This window comes from Linepithema humile, chromosome 2, assembly GCF_040581485.1.
Source record: "Linepithema humile isolate Giens D197 chromosome 2, Lhum_UNIL_v1.0, whole genome shotgun sequence".
Taxonomy (NCBI): Eukaryota; Metazoa; Arthropoda; class Insecta; order Hymenoptera; family Formicidae; genus Linepithema; species Linepithema humile.
This window is the reverse complement of record NC_090129.1, coordinates 26,582,488-26,601,387: the sequence shown is the minus strand read 5'-3', so window position 1 is coordinate 26,601,387 and position 18,900 is coordinate 26,582,488. Positions and strand designations below refer to the sequence as shown.

General features: G+C 31.6%; 1 protein-coding gene across 1 annotated transcript; it reads left to right on the top strand.

The window, feature by feature from the left end:
- The first annotated feature begins 9,263 nt into the window (after positions 1-9,263).
- Positions 9,264-15,804, top strand: Abcd1 (ATP binding cassette subfamily D). The gene is made up of 9 exons (XM_012360016.2): positions 9,264-10,119; positions 11,651-11,889; positions 11,987-12,367; positions 12,632-12,726; positions 12,803-12,989; positions 13,230-13,327; positions 13,605-13,831; positions 14,359-14,809; positions 15,078-15,804. Exons 1-9 carry the CDS (start codon positions 9,560-9,562, stop codon positions 15,123-15,125), a joined length of 2,286 nt encoding a protein of 761 aa, XP_012215439.1. The 5' UTR covers positions 9,264-9,559; the 3' UTR covers positions 15,126-15,804.
- Positions 15,805-18,900: the final 3,096 nt, after the last annotated feature.

Below are 18,900 nucleotides of genomic sequence, written 5' to 3'. Positions count from 1 at the left end.
AATCAATAACAGGATGACCCTTTCGACAGAAAGCGGAAAAAAAAGAAAAAGAATACTAGCAATTTATGTAACATTCTTGAATACGGAGAAATCGATATGATAATATCATTAAATGTGGTTTTCGCAACGACTGGTTTACGCAAAAGGCCGTTTTGATATCACAATACATGCGTTAATTATATTAATATTGTGATTATCATTTTATTGATAAATTTTGATGTCACATTTATTGTATTTCTTATTCTTATTATATTGTTCATGATTATTATGTTATATTATCTACACATCAAATTATGTATATAGATTATACTAATTACACAAATAATTACACAATCAAACTGCTTCAGAATTCATTTCGCATTTAACAATAGTGATTTTCATATTTTAATGTAATCGAGTGACACATAAAAAATTGCGCGAAACTTTCCCTCGAAAGCTACCCACGAGATGTCAAAGAAAAAGATTTCCAGCGAGAGTTCCATATGTCACATAAAAGGAAGTGTCATTGTCCTTGCCTTGCTTTGCATCTCGTATAAATATTCAATGACTGTATTGATAAGTCATACCAATACCATATTTCATCTTTGTCGAATTCTCCAAGAAAAATAACCGGCGAATTATTGAAGCTGCACACTCCTTTGATATATGTATAATATTTCTGTTTTTGTAATATTACATTATATAGAGTGCTCTTGTGTATGAAAAGCACTAACACGCGGATTCTTTGCCTAAAATATTAAGAATTTTTATAATGTAAAATAAAAAAGTATCAAGACTAAAATATTTTTTTAAGTTTTAAAAATACTAAAAAAAAATTTTTTACTTTACCAACTTTTTTACTTCACTAAATAATTCTTTTGTTTTGTTTTTCAATTTTAAATCAAATTTTTTTTTATAAATATATCAAAGTAAGATATCTTCCGAGAATTTTTTTTTGGAGACTTGCGTAATCGATATACATAAATATTTATAAGCGATCTGAAAAGAAAAAAAAAAACAAAAAGAAAGAGGTTAATTATCTAGCATGCTCATCGCGTGCAAAGACCACGAACAATGATAAACTGTTGTTCTTCAAGTGAAGAGAGCAAATTATTAATTCTCTGATTTAATTCGGAATATATAATGACTGATTTTAAACTTCACCTTTAAACAGTGACACACTGGTTGCAAACGAAGAACGAAAGTGACGGTTGAAGAAATCAGCCTACGGTTGTGAACTCTTACTTTCTCGCTTCCGCTTTCCCCGACGTCTCTTCTGATCTCGAGATCTGCTGCAACATCTCCCACTGTGTCTCTCCTCTCATTAAAATTTTGACGATTCTATTGAGTTGTTACATATACCAAACGCTAAATTCTGAAGATCCAGAATATTTTAATTAATTGTTAAATATCGAGATATGCCCGAAAAAAGATATATTTAATTAGTATATGTGTCATCCATAAAAAATTTCTCTATAAAATTCTTTATTAAATTGTTCTGTATTTCAATTATATTCTTTGAAATATATAATATAGAAACAATTTTATCAATTGATTAATAACTCATAAAAAAATCAAAGCACATAGGATTTATTATACCTACAAATAACAAAATCTCTAAATTACAATGAAATAATTGATTCATATTTATATTTCAGAGTTTGCAAATATATATATGTTATGGAGAAAGTGATAAATGAGGCATTATGCACAATGCCCGAGATCAGTCAGGCAGAGTGAAATAAATACACACACACACATATATTTAATTATTTATTTTTATTTATTGCCTGGTTAAAGCGATAAATCTTTATCACTCTACCCGACTGGTCTCGGGCATTACGCATAATGATTCGTTCATCGCATTGTCTATAATATATATATTGTTACTTTATTATTCCGAAATAATAAATTTTTATTTGTCTCATTGATCACATTGTCTTGTGACATTGTAACATTCCACGCAGCTTCTTTTCAACATTTTAATATAGTTAAACTTTTTACTATCTATTTAATTATTATGTTGTTCATGTAATTATTATGCCACAAACTTATTGTCTAGTTCGTAGAAGACACGACGATGACAATGCACAAGACAAGACTGCAGTTCATATAATACAATGATCATTATCATGATGCAGAACAAAAAGTACATAATAAGACAAGGAATAGACACACTTGAATGTTAGTGCAAAAATAATCACATGTGATTACTCGAGGAGCGATGATGATGCAAAGATGATAATGTGCGATTATCTAATATATTTGGAGATAAAAATGTTTGATTTATATTTTTATTCATATCCGTTCAAAGATCTAGATCTATGTCATAGATATGAAACTCTTTTCAAGTACATTTTTTACACATTGGCAAGTTTAGAATTCATAGCAACAAATTTATATTTAACAGTCAGACTAGTTAATTTTGGATGTGGCTCGCCCAGCTACTTCAACCACTATCTTTCTCTTTCTTCTTCTTTTCTTTTCTTAAAAACATGTTTGCTTTATTAAATCCAACAAAATTCAACAAAAATGAGAGAGAGAGCATAATACTAAAATGTTATTTTAATTATTGTTGTATATTGTTGTATTTGCGTGTCTCGTGATATCAACATCAAATCAATACCAAATTAATAATTGTTATATACAATCTAAATTTTTCTCGTAATCAATAATTATTACCTTGTAGAATAAAATATTTGAAATAATTTTATTTATTAAAATTTTCTCAATGCAATTCTTTAATAATCCTTCTAAATTAAACTTTTAATAAGCTTGTAATAGGACTTTACAGTGCGTATAGAACAAAGTACAGAAACCAAAGTTCGAAAGTGACATTGCATTATGTTCACACATAATAATTCTTTTATAACAGCTTTGTCTCTGCATTAAGAAATATCGGCGTTAAAAGTTAAACGCGCGACTCATTATCAGTATGATGACTCATCATCCATAGAGAAAAGTGTTATCAGAAAAAATAATAATATAAAAATGTTGCAAAATCACTGTAAACACTCATTTATGCGATTCTTATTACCCAGGATATTTGTAAATTTTAATCAAGTAATAAGTATAATTTAGATTCTGCAATTTCAACATCTAATTGTAAGTATACATATTTTAATATTCTTCACATTATACTACATGTTAAGTTACAATTATAATTTTATTATAATTTATAAATCATTTAAAGAGGGATTGAGCATGTAATAAGAATAAAAAAAGGAAATGCGTGCCCCGGTTTTTGTGAAATTCGCGTCTTTCGTATACGAATCAAGTTTGCGTGATGGTTTTTATGAAGTGTGCAATTGCGGTTGCTTTCAAAATCGCATTTCTGCAGTACGGCGATTTAACAATTACGATTTCTCAAGAACTACGTATTATAGGACTAATTATATATGGCTATACAAAACACGTAGATTATATACCCAATTCCACATTTAAGATACCACATTTAAAAGGAAAGAAAAATATATTTGTATATATGATCAGAAATAAAACGATAAAATTAATATATTTATCATAAATTTTGAATTTTTTAACAGAGCATCACATTTATGTAAACGTGGTATTTTATAAACATGTACGAAATAATTTAGTAAATATAGAGTACTTTTCTTTTTTTCTATAGTATTTGCTCTATAAAAGATTAAAGAGGATAAAAAGTCATATTTAATGAAAATTTACGTTTATGGCCGCGCACACACGCGATGCACAATATTTATCCACGTAGCTATCTTCTACTTATAAAGCTACTTTCTTCAAAAGTGAGAGTAATACTGGTCGAATATAACCGATGAAGTATGAAATCTGCACGGAAAGTATATTTCGCGACTTAAGATTGCAGCAAAGAAGCGATCCAGCATCTTGGACATCGTCTGATTCCTACCTCTCCTCTTTTCTTTCTTCTCTTGAAAAAATATAAAAAATCACCGAATTTTCAAATACGTATCATATTTAAACATATAGACTTGAATATGTGAATAAATTTGCTATTCCAACATCAACGACATTATGGTAAATTATCGCATAAATACTGCGTCCTCTTACTTTTAATATAAGGAAACAATATCTCCTTTTATCAAGATTGTTAATGTTCACAGTTTTATTGCATAAATTTGTTTCGCGAAATAAGCAAAGATATATGTATATAAAATTCAAAAATTTCTGTGAAAAGATAAATTAGCTTTCTATAATTATAATAAATACTTACTATAATAAGCAATTCTTTCTTCAATTACTAATTGATATAAATATTCTCAAAAATTTAACAATTATCTGCACATGATAGTTTTGTTTGATCTAGTAGAGCTAATGTCAAGATAATACTACGTTTGCAAACATAATTATAGGAAAAATTTGAGCAGAGTAACATACTTACATAAATTCTTATTACTCAATCTACCAACCGTGCGTTGAGCAATCTGGTTCGCAATTTTTTTTGCTTTCATTTCTAGAAACATATATGTACACATTTCATGTATCGTATGCACAGATACGGTTTTTTAATGATTGCTTTTTTTCAGTAATTATGTTTCAGGATTTTTCATATTGTTAATAATACATCAAATTATCAATCTAGTTAACAAATGACGATAAAAAAGAAAAGAAACCATGCTAATTATTAATCAATGCTAAATAAATGCTGCATACAATGGCCTTCTCTTCGATTACATTATCATGTTATTGCCATCAGTCATTTGTCTCTATAAATTTGTTTGAACAGTGGTATTTGCACTGAAGTTTCAATTCCAGTAGTTTTTATCAATTTAGATATTGATATCTAGTTAAGTATTGCTTGTAAAAACATAAAAAGGTGATCTTCATATATAAAACTTTTCATTTTTTCTTTTCGTATTCCGCAAATAGAAATTGAATATTTTAGATGCAAAAATAAGAAAAATATACTATAACTCTCATTTACATGTTGTACATACAAGTTGTAGGCAAAATAAGATTTATCAATAAACAATATAACACACTAATTTTCACTATTTTTTGTCAATCTCTCAAGATATTTCTTAAATTTTTTACTTATAAAACAATTTTTCAATGCCAAGTACAATATGCAATATCTAAAATATATACTTAAATTATATAAATTAGTATTATAATGATCAGAAAAAATAGTTGCGGTTTAATAAAATTCGATTTCTGCACGATTATGTTAATGCAAACAATGTGATCAATTAATCATGCAATTATGAGAATTCTTATTGTTATTCCTATTGTTAGCAAGCAATTAGCGCAACTCTAAAGCTTATTTCAACAGATTATTCTTGAAAAAAAACAATTTATTTGACCAAAATTCCGTATCCGACTCAAACCCGATTTTGATAAAATTTTGCAGGCACGTAGCACTTAAAAATGTAGTTGAATGCTACAAGTGCGAATGTGCGGAAATGTTACGTTTCCGAGATCTGGACGCCTCCAGGTACTCGGTTTTTCAAATGGAAATTTCGACTATCTCCACCTGAAATGGCGAGAAATAGGACGTTGAAGACCTATACTTTTCTTGTAGATCCCGACATGCTCTACAATAAAAGTTCCACACTCTATCGCCAAAACTATCTGTGACATTCGACTTTAGTAAGTGCTACGAACTTTTATCTTTTTTCGATATAATTTACGATATTACAATATTTAATAATTTTCAACGGAATATCGTAAGTGTAAATAATTTTATAGCTGTCTGTAATTAAAGATTTCCTTCGTCTCTCAATAATTAAATCAAATAAAGAATTAAATAAATTAATGTTTTATATTTTCCGTTACTAATTTCTCTTTGGATCAAACGTGAATTAATAATACGATAAGATTTCCATATATATATATTTGTGTGTTTGATATATTTAACTTTATATGATAATTACAATTCTTGTTTTTTGAATTTATGATTAAGGGTGCGTTCCACTTAACGCCCGCAACGCTCCTAGAATCATTTTATCCTCGTTTAACTTTCGATGAAAAACAAGGATAAAATGATCCTAGGAGCGTTGCGGGCGTTAAGTGGAACGCACCCTTAATCATAAATTCAAAAAACAAGAATTGTAATTATCATATAAAGTTAAATATATCAAACACACAAATATATATATATGGAAATCTTATCGTATTATTAATTCACGTTTGATCCAAAGAGAAATTAGTAACGGAAAATATAAAACATTAATTTATTTAATTCTTTATTTGATTTAATTATTGAGAGACGAAGGAAATCTTTAATTACAGACAGCTATAAAATTATTTACACTTACGATATTCCGTTGAAAATTATTAAATATTGTAATTGAATTATTAAATATTGTAATTGTATTGAAGCCAAGAAACATCTTAGAGTAGGTCCGTTAGACATGTGTATCAAACAAATAAAGTAAAACATGCGTCGACGGCAGTGAGTCGGGCTTGACTGAAATTTAAGCAATTATAACTAACTCCTGCTCTATCAGCTTGTTGTTTCAAGAATATTATTTTAATAAGAAAAAGAGCTATATATTTATACTATTGTATTAAAATCTAATATTCTTCAATTTTTAAATTCATAATCGATTCGTAAATCGTCTCTGTGTGTATATTTTCTTTCATTAAAATTAAAAGAAAGTAATTAAAAAATTGAGTAAAAAATAATTCATTAAAAGCTAATATAATTATTAATATATTATTATATAATAATTCATGCAAAATTAACATAAAATAATGTACATATAATAATTAAGAAGAAAAATAATACAAACTACATATGTGGACTGAAAGGAATGGAAAACCTAAATATATATATATATATATATATATATATATATATATATATATATAATAAGCATAAAATATATTTTATGTTTATATTTAGGTTTTTTATACAGAATAGTCTTGTGTATATAAATATTTTTATTTTTAAAGTATATTCTTTTTAACACACACACACATACACAAATTCCGAGTATAAACATATAAAATATCTTTCATAAATATAATCAACGAAAGTGCTCGTGAACTGGCAATTGCTGTGATGATTAAGCAACATCATTATCTAACAACTTCCATTTTGACCTTCCGTATAGGCAACAAAATTGGTCGACTATCAACAAGATCCATTAGCATAATCTCACTTTCGCATTTTCAGTATACTCAGTATACTTGTTTTTCATCGAAAGTTAAACGAGGATAAAATGATTCTAGGAGCGTTGCGGGCGTTAAGTGGAACGCACCCTATAAGTATACTGAAAATGCGAAAGTGAGATTATGCTAATGGATCTTGTTGATAGTCGACCAATTTTGTTGCCTATACGGAAGGTCAAAATGGAAGTTGTTAGATAATGATGTTGCTTAATCATCACAGCAATTGCCAGTTCACGAGCACTTTCGTTGATTATATTTATGAAAGATATTTTATATGTTTATACTCGGAATTTGTGTATGTGTGTGTGTGTTAAAAAGAATATACTTTAAAAATAAAAATATTTATATACACAAGACTATTCTGTATAAAAAACCTAAATATAAGCATAAAATATATTTTATGCTTATATATATATATATATATATTTAGGTTTTCCATTCCTTTCAGTCCACATATGTAGTTTGTATTATTTTTCTTCTTAATTATTATATGTACATTATTTTATGTTAATTTTGCATGAATTATTATATAATAATATATTAATAATTATATTAGCTTTTAATGAATTATTTTTTACTCAATTTTTTAATTACTTTCTTTTAATTTTAATGAAAGAAAATATACACACAGAGACGATTTACGAATCGATTATGAATTTAAAAATTGAAGAATATTAGATTTTAATACAATAGTATAAATATATATATAGCTCTTTTTCTTATTAAAATAATATTCTTGAAACAACAAGCTGATAGAGCAGGAGTTAGTTATAATTGCTTAAATTTCAGTCAAGCCCGACTCACTGCCGTCGACGCATGTTTTACTTTATTTGTTTGATACACATGTCTAACGGACCTACTAAGATGTTCCTTGGCTTCACATAAGTTCGATATGAAAAAATGTACAATCCGTGTTAAAAAAAGGATGCGTTATCCAAATCATAAGTATTGCCTGAGAATATGTCTATTCTGATTATCTTGTCAACGTTTTCCGACTAGCGACGACATTATTTATATTAATTTGTTACACTGAAGATGGCGTCGTTTAGGCCGAAATGTCTGTATTTGTGATTATTTTGTAATAAATGAAAAATTTGAGCAATTATAACTAGCTCCTGCTCTATCAGCTTGTTGTTTCAAGAATATTAGATTTTAATTTTAATTCTCTTTTCACAACATTTGATTATTCGATATACCGTGTATCTGTTACAAAGTGCCAAGATCTAAACAATAGCTCTCTACATGACGTACTAGTAAAATACGGCCTAAATAAAATGAGGATGCGATCAGCTGTGAATCAGACCGGAGCGTTGACCGATAGCGCAATGCGAACTATCGTTGCAGTTATACTATAACCAATTGTAAGTGCGTCCAAACGCATCATGTAAGAACGCAGTTGAGTCTCCGGCCTATATTCTCGTTTTATATAAATGTGAGGTTTTTTGACCAAGAAGACATTTGAGCAGATGGCAAAAACGGAGCAATAGCTCCGAGTGTGTGTGTGTGTGTGTGTGTGTGTGTGTGTGTGTGTGTGTGTGTCACTCTATCATTATAATATTTAATAAGAATTGTAACGAATAATTATCATCGTATCTCGAGTGTTATATGTTTGTGCAAGTGCGTCATTCATTTAATATATTCAGTGCGTCATTCATTTAATACAAAAACAAAGTTGAAGAAGGATATCTCAAGACAAATAATATTGGTTTGACATATTATCAAATATCAAACATCAAATATCTTATCAACATTCTTATAAATTAAACGTTTTCCAATATACATATAATCAAGTAAAAAATATTAATGTCTAAACAAATTAAGGAAAAATTCTACAAAAATTTGTTATTAGCGGTAAAATTTGCATTCTTAGCATTCATAAAATTGACAGAACTGTTAAGATTATTGATATTCTTCAAACTCGCAAAAATTCTGGAAATTTAAAAAGCTTGTTCTCCAATAATTCACAATCTGACAATTTCTTGCAAAAAAGTCGATTCACTTTTGTTATTTCGCCACAGATTGTATCTTGAACAAGAAAGTTTAACTCGTTTTAGCAATGCAGAGTATAAGAGCGGTAAGAATTGTAAGCAATCGCGCAAAAGGATCGCACGCGAAACGTAGCTGTCGCGGGATGCGGTGGGGGAATCGCGGGGTATCGCGCGAGAGCAAGCGTTCAGTCGCCAGCTGGTGGCCGATCTAAGCGGTCACACGCGCGTGCGTTCACGTAATCACGTGTGTGTGTGTAATCAGGAGATACTGTTTCTCTCTCTTTCTCTTTCATTTCTGCTCGGTTCTAAAATAGCGCGTATTGCGACGACGTCGTACGACGAAGGCGTGCAGCGAAGCAAAGCGGAGTCGTAGATGCGCCGTTATCGCCGTCGTAATCGTGATTTTCGTAGTGGCGCGGGATGCACGTTATTAAAATTCGCTAATTCCCGACGAAGATATACGACAAAAACGAAGGATGTCGTCGGTGTTCTCGAAGCTGATTGACAGCGCATCCGCGCGCTACGGCGTGCGACAAGAAACGCTGACGCGCGGTGTCGCCGGTGCCGCTACGACATTGTATCTCCTCAAACTTGCTTATCCGCACATCCTCACCTGCCTCAAACAATACCAGAAGAAAAATCAGCCGTCTCAATCGAAACATGATGAAAACGACATCGTTCTTCCGAATAATCCTCCTGGTCGAAACACCAAAAGTGGCAGAAAGAAATCAAAATTATCGGTTGGATTGGATCGCGATTTTCTTCGACAGCTGATCATGTTGTTGAAGATCATGGTGCCGGGATGGCGGAGTAGAGAAGCGGGTTTGCTGGCGTGCGCGACGCTGACGTTGTTGGCGAGGACCTTCCTGTCGGTGTACGTGGCCGAGCTGGAGGGTCAAATCGTGAAGAGGATAGTGTTGCGCGACGTACATGGCTTCGGGCTGATGCTCGCGCGATGGTTCGCCATCGCCCTGCCGGCCACTTTCGTCAACTCCGCCATCAGATACCTCGAGGGTCGACTGGCACTTAGCTTTAGGTGTGTGTTTCCGCTCTTCCTCAGCACCGTCTTCTCTAACATTTAAATCAGCGGATGTCTATTTATTTCTTACTATTTATTTTTTATTTGCTTTTTTACATTCCATTATCAAAGCTCTAGCACGTGATTAATTGCTTTCCAGTTGTCCTTTTTCAGTTTCTTAGCTGTTTCTTCTCTTTCAAACAGAAACATTCGTTTTATCTGCATTTTATTATCTTCTCTGTTTAAAACGAACTTGATGAGGAAAAGAGACTGGCGATAGTATGACTGATTGTGAAACTATCTATATCTTCTTAACCGTTATCTTGCGGTGAGATGTTTGAAGAGAAAGAGAAATATGAAAAGAGAAGGAAACAAAGTGTAGGAAATGCAACTGTACAGAATGTGTTTCCAATTCGATCACAAAATGTTTTTCTTACTAATAAAAATACAAATAAATGTATTAGAAACAAATTATTTCATTCGAAAGTTTACAAATATTTTGATCACAATATTTAACATTCTATTTAGTTAGATATGTTTTCTTTGTTTTTTGAGACACAATATTACCGTTCGTTCACCTTCTGATATTGAAGATCGCACATGAGAAAGTCTCTTCTTAAATCTTCGGCTTGCCTTCTTTCTCTCTTTGAAATAAATTATTGTTATAACTGATGAATTGAATTTGACGAATTTATGATCGAGACAAAATTAAAGATAGAAATCTATAATTTTGTATTATAGATTATAGATTTCTATCTTTAATTTTGTATAGTAAAAAACATTTACAGAATTGAAAAACATAGATATAAAATACATATTCTGTACATATCTTAATTTTTTTAATGTGTGACCTAGCACAAAAAATTATAAAGAGTGTGACCAAGTTCCGCTCCTTTCTCATTGAAATTTTCCTATTTTGAATATTTCAATAAGTGATACATAGAATTGAAGCTTAGGACGAGTAGAATAAGAATCTAAAATCTCGGTATCGGTGTTATCCTCTCAGACAAAAGGCTGTCATCTCAATAGATGGCCGCCATTGGTCATACTAGCGCGGGATGTGAACTTTGCACGTTGTCAGCTGATTTTACTTTAATTATAAATGTTAAGTAAAAGCAAAAATTGTAGAAAGATGACACAAGTTGCTGTGTAAATAAACTTGAACTTGAGCCGAGCAGATAACGCACAAAGTTCAAGTCACGCGTTAGTTTGGCCATCTATTGAGATTGCAAATCCTTTTGGAACGTTTTTCTCCAAAACAGTTGAGAGAGTATTACTAAGATTTCAGATTCTTATTCTACCCATCCTAAGCTTCAATATCTATGTATCATTTATTGAAATATTTAAGATACGAAATAGAGGCGGAACGTCTATGGGCGCTTGGCCGCACTCTTTCATCTCGAATTCTGCATTTTTGTATTTTTTTCTGCAATTTTCTATCGCGTTATATTGCACTTGATTCATTTTTTTTCGTGTATTATTAATAGCATGTTTCTCTCGCCATTAGATTAATAAAACAAAATATAATCCTTTTTGTTTGTTTGTGCAGGGAACGTCTGGTGAAGCATGCCTATAAGATGTACCTGAGTCAGCAGACTTACTATAGAGTATCAGCTTTAGACACTAGACTCGGTGGTGCCGAACAAAGACTGACGGATGATCTGTCCGAACTAGCCAGTTCCGTAGCGCATCTATATTCTAGTTTAACTAAACCGCTATTAGATTGTGCTTTAGTCGGCATCGCGCTTATTTCGTTCTCACACAAAATGGGCGCCAGGACAATACCAGGTGAAACTTTTATAGTATTATTATATATATATATATATTGTTGAGACATACATTTCACTTGATATTTCTAAAAACTTTAATGTTTTATTACTTACAGGACCGTTATTAGCGGCAGTGGTAATTGCTTTAACTGGGCAAGTTCTACGTTTCACTTCACCAAAGTTTGGCCACTTGGTCGCCGAAGAAGCAGCGCGACGTGGAAAATTGAGAGAAGCTCACGCTCGTATCAGTGCCCATGCAGAAGAAATTGCATTCTACGGTGGACACGATACGGAACATCGTTATCTGAATTCCGCTTATAAGTCCTTGGTGACACATCTGCAGCGCATTCTCGCCGTCAAGCTCTGGTACGTGATGCTGGAGCAATTTCTCATGAAATACGTGTGGTCCGGCACTGGACTTCTCGTTATCGCCATGCCATTGCTTTACAACACAGTTACGTCATCAAGAGGCAAGATGATTAACGCGGACGGCGATGGTACGTACGATGACGAAATTTTCAAATAGAATAGTTTGCATGCAAACACAATGCAAATAGCAATAATAATGTAATTTGTAAATTATAAATTAATAGAAAAATTTCCCTCATTTTCATATTTAATATTATATTTTATATAATGATAGTAATATATTATATACCTATATATATATATTACTATCATTATATAGAACAAACTTTACAATCTTGTGCAACTGTAGAGCAACACAATATTAATATCGAGCGTTTATGTCTATTAATTAGGTGGAGTGAGTGAGCGAACGAGATACTTGACCACTTCAAAAAATCTCTTGAGCTCTGGAGCAGATGCTGTTGAACGATTAATGTCTTCTTATAAAGTGCGCATTTTAATTTTTACAATTTCTTTTGTTTTTATTTGAATTTTTTCGTAAATCAATTTTTTTCTTAAAATAGGAATTGGTTGCGTTGGCGGGATACGCAGCGCGTGTCAGCGAAATGTTAGACGTGTTTAGAGATGCTGCGCTCTGCAAATACAAGAGAAACGTCGTCGGTAGCACTTCGAGATCTCTTTCGAATGGTAACGCTCAACAACTTGCAGAAAAAATAATCGAATTTAGTAATGGAACTCCAGTAATTAAAGGTAAGTTATAAAATTTAAATAAGATTATATTTTATTATGACGAAATTTAAATAATTGAATATTGATTTTTTCGTAATTTTTTTTAATCCAATCTATAACAGTCCACTAAAATTATTATTATTATTTTAATTAGTTTATTAATTTTCATCTAAAGACATTTAGTTTAATGATCCATATAATTTAATTATTGTTATAAGTTTCTTACAATTATTTTTTATGTGATTTTATGTTTATAATAAGGAATTGTTCGTGAAAGCATGGACGGCAGTATAAGCTTAATCAATGTACCGATAGTCACGCCTAATTGCGAAGTTATCGTACCTAGCTTAACAGTCAATGTAAGTAACCAGTTATAATATCTCAAATGTCCGTACAGTCGGCTGTGCCAACTTTCAAATATCGAGAAAAATATGTGTTCATATATTTGTAATTTTTATTGCATTTATTGTATATTTTATTGCTCCTACTATATTTCTTTTTACTCTTAACTTTTATTTTATTAAATTCTATTTTTTATTACATTTAAGTTGTAACAGAGATTATGATAAATATATTCTGCTCTTATGCTACTATCTTTATATTTACCATATTTATTTATGTAATTATGATTTACAGATAAAACCAGGTGACCATCTTCTGATCACCGGTCCCAACGGCTGTGGTAAGAGCTCCCTTTTCCGCGTCATATCCGGTCTCTGGCCCGTCTACGATGGAACCCTCATCAGACCAGCCGAGAGGAACTCTTTTGAACACGGCAGACCCGCTTTATTTTATATTCCGCAGAAGCCCTATATGACCGTGGGTTGCCTTCGAGATCAAATTATCTATCCGACACACTCCAGGTTCATATATTTTATAATTAATTCATTAAAAAATTAAAACTGAGAAAAGATAAACTTATTCATTGCAAAGGATGTCAAGGTGGATTATTATTCTCGGTCTTGAACATTCTATTACGTTTTTTTTTATCAAATTTTTTTATTCGACGTTGAATAAGAGCGTGATATCGTGTTCTCTAGGGATAAGAAATCTGATAAAAAAGAAAATTTCTAACTACGAGTGCTGAGAGAAAAAACTTGGGCTACAAGCAATAATCTTTCACATTGTCGACTGATAATGATAAGTTAAATAAAATTATTGAATTGATTAAAATTAAAGCAGATTGAATTGTGTGATTAATTTCTAATATATAATTTAAAAACTTTATACTTGTTTATATGTTTTTTTTTTTATACTTTGTCTATACTTTTTTATATTTAATACTCCTTTGTCTATACTTTTTTATATTTTATATAAAAAGAATTTTTGTTTTTAATTGTTTTTATTACACGAATCAGAGAGAGATGTACATTAGTTCATATTCTTATAGGTCAGAGAATTGCTCCGATGAGGAACTGCTACGGCTACTAGACGATGTGGATCTGCGAAGTCTCGTAGAAAGAGAACCAAAAGGCTTTGACGCTCTTGGCGATTGGGATTCTACTCTATCGGGTGGTGAAAAACAGCGGCTTGCGATGACGCGACTCTTTTATCACGCACCACAATACGCTTTATTAGACGAGTGCACGAGTGCTGTCAGCCTCGAAGCTGAAGGAATAATGTACGAAACCGCAAAAAAGAAAGGAATCACCTTGTTAACCATCACTCATCGAGTGGCATCGCTTGCAAAGTATCATAAACTGTTGCTAAGATTTGATGGAGAAGGCGGATGGACTTTTGGACCATTAGAAGATATAAACGGATTATCGATGCTACCAAATCATGAAACAAATAAAGAAGAAACGGAGGAGGCGAAGACTAATCACTATCAAATGTTACACGTACGTTTTATCTTGCGTGAATGGTGATTTATATAGAATGGACAGTTTCTTCTTTGAGCATTTTAAATCCATATTTTTTTTAATGATTTAATTACATGATTTCTATTTCTTTTTCTTATAATTCTATATAGAGAAGAATAAAATTTTTAATTCCACTAATATTAAAGCTTGATACAATTACAATTATATGTAGCTTCGTAAATAGCTTCGTATATAGTTATAATGTTCTATTTCAGTTTTAAATAATTATTGATTAATTTTTTTTTAGGAGCTGCGTGATATACATCCCGAAAACACCTACGTAGGAATCAGTTGAAAATAAATCAATAGAATTTTATATTATAAACAAAATGGAAAATATATATATAAAATATGAAGTAAAATATGAAATGCATCTATTCCATACCATATTTATTTCATATATAGGACATCGTACTCTACATTCTATACAATATGTGCTATGTAGAATATATATTCTATATATGTAATACATATATAAAATACGACATGGATATAAAAGGTGATAGATAAATTACTGCGATGATATTACATAAATGTACATATATTTTTTATAGGTATTATGAGGTATTATATATTGTAAAAAACTATTTTTTTATTTTTAGCAAAGACACAGCATTACATTTCTAGGTGCCTTAAAAAAATATATGTTACTACAGAAAGACTTATTGGTACACTATTATTTTTACAGATTGTTTCTTGATTTACGATAATTTCAGATAATATGGCTAATTAATTAATATAAACATATATCAAATATACGAAATATGTGATATACTATATATATATATATATTTTGAATTGTAAATGGGAATTTCTCGAAGAAAATATCTACCATATTTTTAAAAATGTTATTCAGTGAATATAATCCATTGTTGCTAGCAAATATTAAATATACAATTGGTTTACTGTGGATTGTAATAGAATTTTAGACAATACTGCTATTTATGAAGAATAAAGTTTATGAATGTTATAAACATGAATATTAAAAATTCCATTCCTCACATTTTTCTTTGATTTTTCGTAGTTTTTTTTTTTTTTTTTTTTTTTTTTACTTTTTGTCATTCTGATAAATTTGTTGTCTTTTTAATGATATCAATTTTTATTAAGATTATTCTTGCAATATAATTACATCACGATGTAAACTTTAATCTACTTATATGAATTAAACGCGACCGACTAAAAATATTACAAAAACTTTTTGACAATTTTTCTGATCAAGATTCAAAAAAATAGAGAAAGAAAAACGAAAATTCTCTTTATTTCGTTTGAGTATATAGAAGAGTTGGGAGAGATCCTATCAATAATCAATAATGCAGCTGCAGCCGCGATTGCAGCTGCGACAACGGCTCGCACATTAATTTGCGCTCGCTCGAGCAAAAATTCAATTACGTGTGTTTCTTTGTTTTGAAGGCGGTCGCAGAGCGGCAAAGGCGGCGACGGCGGCGGTGGCGGTAAGGGTGGTGGTGAGGGGTTGCATGAAGCGACAGGGGTGGGAAGACCCGCAATTCCCGATGAGCTTACCTCCGAGAAACCTCGCAAACGCCAAACGTCGATACGCCGGCTCTCGAGTAGTCAGCAGCCATCTTGGGGGTTGTTGTATGTTCCTCCTCACCCCTCGCTCTCTGGCGAACTAATACTCTAAAGCAATTTCGGCATCGTCGACCTGATACCAAGTAGAATCATAGGACTCTACTAGTAACTGACATTACTAATTGATAAACCACTCGATATTGATATATAAAGCTAAATATCTGTTAAACAAAGACCTTATTTCAAAGCGTTTTGAATTCATACTTTGAAAAAAATTGGGATTATGTAGAATCAAAGATATCTCCCAAGGTTTTCCATAGCTTTGTAATGTGTGTTTTTAGCCTCTCAAACTTTAAAAGTTCATATATACATATATCAAAACTTTAGTAATAAGTATATTAACGTAGTGTATGTTATAATAAATCAACAACAGTTTATTCAGCGATTTTTTTACTTGAAATTTTGTATGCCCCATTAAGTTGTTTCATATTCTTTTTCTTTAAATTTTCATATACAAAACCTTCTATATAATTATATAATCTTTATGTTTCAAAAGCAAATTTTAAGTCGTTTGTAAAAATGTAAGATGAACAAGTAGATGTAATTGATTAACATTCCTCCGAATCAGCCTGATAATTTTCCAGCAATAAATTTCGTGAAAATTGAAAGAAAAAGAATATGAAACAACTTAACAGGGCATACAAAATTTCAAAGTAAAAAAGACGCTGAATAAACTTGTTGATTTGTTAACACACACTACGTTAATATTACTAAATTAATAAGAGATTACGTCCATTTCTAGAATAGCATCAGTTTCTTAAGGTGTAAGCTGTTAAATAAAAAAATCCATAGATGAGAGAGACGACTTGGTCAGGCATTTTGCATTCTTACATTTTGCATAAATCGGTATTTCATCGAATGACCACGGCCATTCACAATTGAGTGATTAAACCGCATCGGGAGATGACAGCAACCACGGTAATCGTTCGTGATTAAAGATCCAGCCTGACAAGATAGCAAGCGATTGCGGATTATCCCTTGTGCGGCTGCAATAAACGTTTTGATCACGGTTACTTAATTAAGTCTGTGGCATACGCAACGGCAACACTCTTTCACAGCGAGATATATTCCCCGATGCGCAGAAGTATCCTATCCGAAGCACTTGTATTGCATTTATATGCATTTTATAAAATTACACGAATCGATGGAGAGTTTATCGAACAAAGTATAATTTCAATTTTTTTTATATTTTCACATCTTCTATCCAAACATTTTTTTCTAATACTGTATATTTAAAAATTAATCTGTATAAAATATTTAATCAAACAATAAAACTCTATTACTTTAGCGCCTACCATTACAGAATTAAAAGTTTAAAGTCATCTAAAGATCAAACTTTTGACTGAAAATTGAACAAGGAAATTTATCATAATTTATAGATGGAGCGGATTTAAAGATAAAAATTTTTCACTTCTCTTTCGTCTGCTTATACGTAATATTATTCTTTCATGTAATTACATTAGGGCATTATTAATATCTTTTACGTGCAGATTTTTAGATGCGTTCTCTGCGTGATTTTATTTTCTTTATATGATTTTATGTTCTTTGTATCAAAACGCATCTTCAATTTCTGATCTCGTTCTCGATCGTTTTTCACAGAGGAGAGGAGAGAGAGAGAGGACAGGAGGGGAGTTTTTTATCGCTTCTCGAATCTGAATGAGATAGGATTGTGGCTTTATTAGGTACTTAGGTGTGATCGGTCGCGTACGAACGAGTACGAGCTGCATGCGGCCGGCTGGCACGCGCCGCGTGTAATTCAATCGGCTATTCGAACGAATGAACCGTCTACAGTAGGATCAGGGTAGGTGGACGATGGACATATCCCTAATCCGAGGGAAACGCTTACGACGTGTATAATCATATTCCCTTAACGACGACGATTCTCCCGCCTTATTTTCTTAGCCGGCTCCTCGCAGGCAGATGCGCCATTCGGTTGTAGCCTTCTCTGCCGTTTCGTCGCCAACCCTTTCTCCAAATTAAGAAACTTGAGACGCGCACGTTATTTCTGACATGCATAATCGTCGGTGGAAACAATTGTCGGCTGATAGCCGTAACTTTATTTTCAGCTTAGTGTTATTTCTATTTGTTATTTATTTATTTTTTTCTAATAAATGCGTTTGTTTTCAACAAGCAAACTATTCTTTAACAAAATATTTGCTGAAACTTATAAATTGTATCTATATTTCCGCGTATCCAGATAGATGATTTTCATTCTCCTAAATATCCATGATCGTATATGCGCACGTGGTTGTTGCGAAAAGAACGCGCGTACAAGGACGAGGATGCGATTAAATTCGCGCGTTTGTTTGCATGATTTATAATGGTACTTAATCGCTTCTTTGATTTCGATCGTAAGCAAACACAGGTGCGTCCAAACCCAATCTGATATCGTATCTTTCGTTGCTTTCACCCGCTGTACCAGTATTCTACGGATTCACAATTCGAATAAGGGGGTGAGAAAGGGGGAGAATAGGGTGACT